The sequence below is a fragment of the Urocitellus parryii genome, chromosome 4 (genome assembly GCF_045843805.1).
Source record: "Urocitellus parryii isolate mUroPar1 chromosome 4, mUroPar1.hap1, whole genome shotgun sequence".
Lineage (NCBI taxonomy): Eukaryota > Metazoa > Chordata > Mammalia > Rodentia > Sciuridae > Urocitellus > Urocitellus parryii.
In genome coordinates, this window is record NC_135534.1 from 59,377,852 (window position 1) to 59,385,326 (window position 7,475).

At 49.1% G+C, this 7,475-nt stretch overlaps 2 protein-coding genes across 4 annotated transcripts; one reads left to right on the top strand and one right to left on the bottom strand.

The window, feature by feature from the left end:
* Positions 1 to 1,371: 1,371 nt before the first annotated feature.
* Timm10b (translocase of inner mitochondrial membrane 10B) lies at positions 1,372 to 2,297 on the bottom strand. Of its 2 annotated transcripts, XM_026414374.2 has the most exons (3): positions 2,217 to 2,295; positions 1,925 to 2,020; positions 1,372 to 1,737 (listed from the first exon to the last, which is right to left on the bottom strand). In XM_026414374.2, exons 1-3 carry the CDS (start codon positions 2,250 to 2,252, stop codon positions 1,561 to 1,563), a joined length of 309 nt encoding a protein of 102 aa, XP_026270159.1. In that variant the 5' UTR covers positions 2,253 to 2,295; the 3' UTR covers positions 1,372 to 1,560. The 2 variants fall into 2 exon arrangements, with proteins under 2 accessions (XP_026270159.1, XP_026270160.1); XM_026414375.2 differs by lacking the exon at positions 1,925 to 2,020 and having other exon boundaries at positions 2,217 to 2,297.
* Positions 2,298 to 2,440: 143 nt separating this feature from the next.
* Arfip2 (ARF interacting protein 2) lies at positions 2,441 to 7,177 on the top strand. Of its 2 annotated transcripts, XM_026414359.2 has the most exons (8): positions 2,441 to 2,538; positions 3,321 to 3,455; positions 3,704 to 3,800; positions 4,453 to 4,571; positions 4,746 to 4,967; positions 5,519 to 5,676; positions 5,825 to 5,999; positions 6,455 to 7,177. In XM_026414359.2, the coding sequence occupies exons 2-8, from the start codon at positions 3,357 to 3,359 to the stop codon at positions 6,608 to 6,610; spliced, it is 1,026 nt and encodes a 341-aa protein (XP_026270144.1). In that variant the 5' UTR covers positions 2,441 to 2,538; positions 3,321 to 3,356; the 3' UTR covers positions 6,611 to 7,177. The 2 variants fall into 2 exon arrangements, with proteins under 2 accessions (XP_026270144.1, XP_026270146.1); XM_026414361.2 differs by lacking the exon at positions 3,321 to 3,455.
* Positions 7,178 to 7,475: the final 298 nt, after the last annotated feature.

Consider the following 7,475-nt stretch of genomic DNA (forward strand, 5'->3'; position numbering starts at 1 on the left):
ACTTCAGAACCAGTACAAATAGGTATGCAATAGATATGATTTTTGAGAGGCAATATGATTTTTGAGAGGCAGCCTAATGTAGTAAAAAAAAATATGGACTTTTAAAAATCACATCTGCATTTTAATATAGGGTCTGCGTCTTCAAAATTTCAGCTTTCTGATCTGTGGATGTAAAAGAACATCTGCTTTGTAGGTGACTGAAAGTTTTTTTAATTGTGAGAACCAATGTCTAGGAGCTTTAATTCCTGTTTAAAAAAAAAGAAAGAAAAATGAAACACTAATCACTTTGTAGGGAGAGTTGAGGGAGTAGTGTTCAATTAAAGAGAGCAGTGAAATTATAATATAACTGTCATGGTGATTAGAGGAGGGAATGGACCAGTATCCCATGAAGGGCTGCATGTTAGTAGTGACAGCTTTGTTGAGGTTGGAAACCTTAACTGTTCATTAGCATTTATTATATGACTATTTTTCTCTAGCAGTTTGAATGGGGAAATAGAAAACAGAATGACACAAAAAGGAGGTTCAGGGTGCCAAGAAACAGGGGTGGAGTAATAAGACCCTTAGACTGCTAAATATAGTAGTACACTACACAAAGAAAAGGACAATAATGTAAAGGCTGAAATTAAAAGTTATAGAATAGGTACAGGGAGAACAATATAGGTTAGAAGTAGAAAGCTGGATTTAGGATATTTTAAGCAAGCAGTGAAACATTAAGGTATCATTAATTAGATCCCACAGATTTCACTTTGTCCTTTTTCACAATTTATTTCTCCCGTTTCTCTTCCTAAATTTTGTACTGTAGTTTTCCACTTCCAAATGCCCCTGAAGATAAAAACTCAGACCTTTCTTTACCTAAAAATTTTACTAGTAATCCTGGGAAGATATACTATGAAAGTAACAAGCAGGGGAAATGGTTGAAATTATAGAATGTCCCCAAATTCCCACAGGTTTCAGCTCTGTTCTATGGCCACTGACTTCCTAGGAAGCTGAACCTAAAAGCCTCTTTTTTTTTTTTTTTGAACACTGTTGTTCTTAGATACTGTCTTTCTCTAGATCCAACAGAACTCTTTTTTATAAAACAAAGTCCAGGAAAAAGTTATAAACCAATATATACTCAGCCATTTAAGTTAGACTCAAGGATAGACAAAAAAAGAGCGCTCATATGAGTAGGAACCAACTTTCTATTGCTATTACTAACCTTAAAATTGTGTCCACATACCCTATTTTACCCAAATGCCTGAGAATGCGGATATTTTCCTCCTACATATAGAAGGCAATTTCTCAGCTGCCAGGGCTAAAGCCAGCAGATATGCACTAAATAAACAAAGATGGTACTAATACAGTGGACTAAGGTTCCCTGCCCAGAATATAAACCAAACAGAATAAAGAACAGGTTTATTGGCTCCAGAAGGAAAAACAAACACACAAACAAAAAAACAGTACACAACTTTCGGATAACCCCCCTCAATCTCTCTGTACAAGCTTCATCGAGCCCAGAGTCTATTGAGTCCTTCAATCTGAGGATCCATCCAGCACCTTCTCTCCTGGGGTTGGGGATGGCTAGCTGCCTGATGACGAGACTCTGGGCTGTTCTGCAGTAACACCCGGCACAGCTGAGGAAGCCTCGTAGTCTGCGATGCGGCGCTGTACCAGAGCAGGCATGAGCTGCACGTAAGCAGCCATGAGGCGGTGGTTGGAATGGATCAGCTTCCCAGCGCAGCTATGCAGGCAAGCCTCCTGGAAAGACAAGATGCAAATATAAGCCAGAGGTGTCCCATCAAGCCCTCCTCCTCCTTCCCCATCTCCAATCTCGGGGTGAGGTCACGGAAAAGCCAGGGTCAGAGGAAGGGTAATGGGGAAAGGTGCGGCGAGCACTCCATCGTTAACTGTGAGACTCGAGGGAAATCTCCCTACAGTTCCCCACCTCCTCAGCGTCCAGAGCTCGGTGGTGTAGGCTGGGCACACAGCGCTGAAAGCAGAGTTCTGTCATCCGATTGTAAACCAACAGGAAGTCTCGCAACTGGGAGAAAAGGGGGCCAAGAAGTCAGCGAGAAGGGCCTGCACCGCAACTCAAAGCCCCGCCGCCGAGGTTTCCCAGGACCGCGCACCAAGGCCAACTATTTCAGCCCTCAAATCTCTGGCTCTTTGGGGTTCTTGAGATGCAGACAGGGAAATGAATGAACGTCCGGCCCCGAAGCAACTTAAGTCTCACTCACGTTCCTCAGTTGTTGTTGCTGCTGCTGCTGCTCCATCACGCCTCCGGAGCTAGCTACGCCACTTCCGTTACAGCGTCCCGGTTCCGCCCCGGAAGTAATCTCTCGCCTCTCCCCGAGGACTTGGCCCCAGGTTCGCCCCGCCTATGGCTGCAACGTCATCTCCGCCCTTATAATCTGCGACGTGGCCGGCTTCTTCTGCCCAGAGAGGACGTCACTTCCTTCGAGTCCCTGACCTGCTGCTAGAATCGCGACGGGAACTGGAACCTGAGGTCCCCGCACGGCCCGGGCCTGGCGCCCTGAGGGGAAAAGCGTCCCGGCCCAGGTGAGAGGAACATACTTTGGAGAAGGGAAATTGAACGCACAAACCTGTCCTGAAGGCAAGATGCTCATAAGCCCTGGGCAATGATGAGGACACACCTGATGCCCAGGTGTATGGGGTGGGGGGGAAGCAGGGACTCGCACACCTGGAAGACATAACTGACTTTGAAAGGGATTGCCTGTGTCTTGGGAAAGAGAGGCTTTTAGCAGACACCAGGAACATACATCAACTGAATCAATTAAGGCCTTGGGGGGAGGGCCCGAGGAAGAGGAGGTGCATGAGATGGAGGAGGGGGAGACCACCTGAAGGAAGGGGAAAAGAACACCAAGAGATGTGAAGGGCCACACATTGGAAAACATACCAGAATGGGGATGAGCACCCGAGGCCCAGAAAGGGGTTGTCTCCTGATGGGAGTAAACACACCTGCGTGGGGATAAGTTCCAAGAGAGCAGACTTTCTCTTGTTCACTGCTGTATTTCCCATTGCCTCAGTACCTGACACGTCCTGGTCTCTCAGTACACGTCTGTTGAATGAGCGAATGCATGAATGATTACTAAAAGTGAGGTTGAATGTTGTGAGAAGACACCTGAGGCTTGGGCATGCATGTGTAACAGTTTATGAACTTTGGAGGGGAAAAGTACATGTCCCTGACAAAAGAAGTGGTAGCTCAATCCCAAGAACATTCAATTCCTGGGACAACTTCTGAAACCTCAGAAATGGCAAGGGAGGCTCTGTCTTCTGAAGTGCTGGCCAGTTTCCACAATTGTCTGTGTTGGGCTTTGCAGGGTGCTGGGGTGGAAACTCCAGTCCCTTCCCTAGCCATGACGGACGGGATCCTAGGGAAGGCAGCCACAATGGAGATCCCCATCCATGGGAATGGTGAAGCTGGGCAGCTTCCTGAAGATGACGGGCTGGAGCAGGTGCTTCTGTTTGATTATTCCAATTGTTTCAATTTAGGGGTCCCAATTTATAAATTCTGAGTTCTCACTCCCATTCCTGTAGCTTTCCCCTAACTTATCTTACTCCATTCTTTTTACAAATCTTCATTCTGATTCTGTGCAGAATATCCTTGTGTACTCTCTGATGCTTCAGTCTAAGCTTTTTCCCACCCCCAAAATGTTTCAGCTGCCCCTATGTTCCTGAAGCCCACCTCTTCTCTGGCCTATAGGACCTCCAGCAGGTGATGGTGTCAGGACCCAACCTCAATGAAACTAGCATTGTGTCTGGTGGCTATGGGGGCTCTGGTGATGGACTCATCCCCACAGGTATGAATGATTAGAGATAGGAAGCTTCAGTGGAGAGGGGAAACTGGAATGGTTTGGAGGAGCATAGGATTAATTTAGTAAAGTTTGAGATTTGGGGAATTTCTGCTTATATAAACCCCATGAACTCTCCTCAGCCCAAGGCCAGCTTCTGTGGTTAACCATCTGCTTCCCACTTACCATTTAGTCCCTAAGATGGCTCATTTTTCCTTTTACCACGACCACCTGAGCCCAAGTTAATACCTCTACTTCCCAGGAATTCCCCTCTGGAGCTTGAGACTGAATCAAAACTTTGTGAGACTTCTCAAGAGTTTTACTTTGGAATTTAAAGTTTAAAGGAACAGACAACCCTGATTCTCACAGGTTTCCTGTTATTGGGACCCACCATCCTTGACCCCACTCCATCCCCAAATTCAGCATATTTTATTTCCTCTGCCCCTGTGTACCATTACCCCCAACCCCACCTCAAAGAGGCCAAGTATATATTGGGATTTGATTTTAGAGCACAAAGTTTCTTTCTCCTAGTTATCAAGAGACTCCAATTATCTCCCTTCAGGAAAGTCATTTTCATATGGTGGGAGGGAAGTATAAGTGGGCCACAGAGGAGTCTGCTTATATCTGAGAGAGGCTGGTGTCAGAGAACTTGGTCCTTTAGGGTCTGGCCGCCATCCATCTCACAGTACCACGCCTGCTGGCCCTGGAGATGAGGTGGCTCGGGGCATCGCTGGAGAGAAGTTTGACATTGTCAAGAAATGGGGCATCAACACATATAAGGTGGGAATGAAGCACCTCACCCTTCTCCCCCGGGTACCTTTTTTCCTTTCCCCCAGGTCCTAATATCCCATCTATGGCTGAGACTAAGAGATGGGAGGTGCTGGAGTAGGTACCTATTGGGGGCAGGATCTATGGTCTCTGACCCATTACCCCATCTCCCCATTTTCCAATCAGTGCACAAAACAGCTGTTATCAGAGCGATTTGGCCGGGGCTCCCGGACTGTGGACCTGGAGCTAGAGCTGCAGATTGAGTTGCTGCGTGAGACGAAGCGCAAGTATGAAAGTGTCCTGCAATTGGGTCGGGCACTGACAGCCCACCTCTACAGTCTGCTGCAGACTCAGCATGCACTAGGTGACGCCTTTGCTGACCTCAGCCAGAAGTCCCCAGAGCTTCAGGTGCCTCAGCCAGAGGGAAGAGGTTGCTGGGGAGGAGAAAAAGGCCCGGGCCCTTCCAGGCAGTCACTTCTCAGCCTCCCTCCCTCCCTCCTACAGCCCACAGGGAGAACCCCTCCAGGGTAGTCCCAGCCCTGCCCCCAGCAGCACTCACCTGTGGAGGCAGCCTAAGGGTTTGTACAGAGGTCCAGAAGTTGGAGGGAGTGGTAACAAGGGAGGGGGCACACTAGGTGTCTCACAAATAACCTTTTACGTTGTCAAGAATACATTTAGTATTTGACCTAATCACAGCCCCTCCCCTGCTTGCTGCACTGGCTCTCCCTGTTTCAGTCTTGTGAATGTATCTGAGAACCCCCACACCCCACATTTCTACCCCAGGCATCCCAAGGGTTGCCGTACTAATTTTCTAGCTAAGAGAGCCTTACTAGAGGCAGTTCTTGATTGCTAACAATTTTGATGGCTGTTTCCTCTGCGGGAAGGAGGGAAAAAGGGGTTTATAGTTTCAGTCTAGTAGGGACTGTTACTGAAGTTCTGTCCCTCCCTTCTGCCCTCAGGAGGAATTTGGATACAATGCAGAGACTCAGAAGCTGCTGTGCAAGAATGGGGAGACACTTCTAGGGGCTGTGAACTTCTTTGTTTCTAGCATCAACACTTTGGTCACCAAGACCATGGAAGACACACTCATGACTGTCAAACAGTATGAGGCTGCCAGGTGTGGGCACTGGCAGGGCCTAAGGTTTGGGTAGTTGGCTGGCATGGGTGGAAGTTTGGGCACTAGGGGCATAAGAATTCAGGAAGGAAAGGCAAGCACGTGTTTAAAACAACAGGGTGGAGATCAGCCTTTATCACCCCCTCCCCAGGCTGGAATATGATGCCTACCGAACAGACTTAGAGGAGCTGAGCCTAGGTCCCCGGGATGCAGGGACACGTGGTCGACTTGAGAGCGCCCAGGCCACTTTCCAGGCCCATCGGGACAAGTATGAGAAGCTTCGGGGAGATGTGGCTATCAAGCTCAAGTTCCTGGAAGAAAACAAGGTGCCAACCCCATTCCCTTGATCCTAGACCACCTTCCCATCTGACAGTAACCTTCCCCTCTGACCCTCCCTGTTGTTGGATGGGGAGATGCACCCTGGCTAAGGGAGAGGGATGATTCCCCAGCCCCTCAACTCTTGAGCCTTTTCAGGTCACCCTCCTTCTAATTGCTGGCCTTCTTCTGTTGGAGGATTTGGCTGCTTGTCCCAAGAACATAACTAGGAAAAAAATCACCCCCTGAGCTGGGATACCAGGACCTTAAACCCAACAAATCAAGTCAGGTTTCTTCCATCAGATTGACCCTTCTCCTTTGACTCCCTGGGTGGAGTTCACTCCCCATCCCAAAAGCACCATCAGAGCAGAGTCCATGTGCCCCTGGTCTCTAGCCAGGCTCAGGCTCATAGCCCCTCAAGAAGGGCGCCTGAGTCCAGCCTTAGCTGAACCTGCTGGACCCCCAGATCAAGGTGATGCACAAGCAGCTGCTGCTCTTCCACAATGCTGTGTCCGCCTACTTTGCTGGGAACCAGAAACAACTGGAGCAGACCCTGCAGCAGTTCAACATCAAGCTGCGGCCTCCAGGAGCTGAGAAGCCCTCCTGGCTAGAGGAGCAGTGAGCTGCTCCCAGCCCGACTTGGCTATCAAGAAGGACATTGGGAGGGGCAGCCCAGGGTGGAGGAGTTGGACATGGGACATCCTTTGCCACTTGCTCTCTGGCTTGGGCTCCCTTTCCCTGGCTGGGATTTGACACCAGTTTTGCCCATCCTGCTGTGGTATGAAGAGGGCCTGTAGGCCTAGAAGCTGCTGCCCTGTCCTTTATCTTCCTGGTCACTGGGTTTCATTCCCAGATCTTTTCCTTCCACTCCACAGCCAAAGGCTATGACAAAACCACTCCCTGGCCAATGGCATCACTCCTCAGGCCTATCCCCAGCTCTCGGGGTGTGCCCCCTGACCAATGACAGAGCCTAATAAGGCCCTGTCAGCCAATGGCAGCTCTTCTTGGGCTCCCCTGGGCCAATAATGTTGCCTCCAATACCCTTTGTCCCTTCTCTGTGCGTGTCCATTGCAGAGAAGGGGACTGGGACCAAAGGGGTAGGGATAGTGGGGAGCCCCACTTCTGGCTCTGTGTCCGAATGGGCCTCCCCTCACCCACCCACCCAGTTTAATTGTGCTTAGAGCCCAGGAAGATTGGGATCTAGCACTAGGAATAAACCTTTCATAAAAGCAGGCCCAGTGAGGTCAATTTGTGGTGGTGGGGGGGGGCTGTAGGAGGGTGGGCTGGGTGGAGAAATGTTCAATCTAGTCATATACCTACATCCTATGAATCCAAAAGAGTTATGGCCAGAAAGTAAAGTCACAGGTTTCAGAAACAGTCTGAAGATTCTGATCTCCCTCAGCCCCAACTGGAGCCACAGCTTTATTTTGCCCTTCAGGACAGCACCAAAACAGCTATGCTCCTCTGAAACATAGGGTCCAGAGGAG

Coding starts and splice junctions, on each gene's coding strand:
- Timm10b (XM_026414374.2), bottom strand. CDS start 2,252: ATGGAGCAGCAGCAGCAGCAACAACAACTGAGGAAC. Junction 2,021..2,216: donor AGCAACAACAACTGAGGAAC/GTGAGTGAGACT, acceptor CTTTTCTCCCAG/TTGCGAGACTTCCTGTTGGT. Junction 1,738..1,924: donor GAGCTCTGGACGCTGAGGAG/GTGGGGAACTGT, acceptor TTGTCTTTCCAG/GAGGCTTGCCTGCATAGCTG.
- Arfip2 (XM_026414359.2), top strand. CDS start 3,357: ATGACGGACGGGATCCTAGGGAAGGCAGCCACAATGGAGATCCCCATC. Junction 3,801..4,452: donor TGATGGACTCATCCCCACAG/GTATGAATGATT, acceptor TTGGTCCTTTAG/GGTCTGGCCGCCATCCATCT. Junction 4,968..5,518: donor AGAAGTCCCCAGAGCTTCAG/GTGCCTCAGCCA, acceptor TTCTGCCCTCAG/GAGGAATTTGGATACAATGC.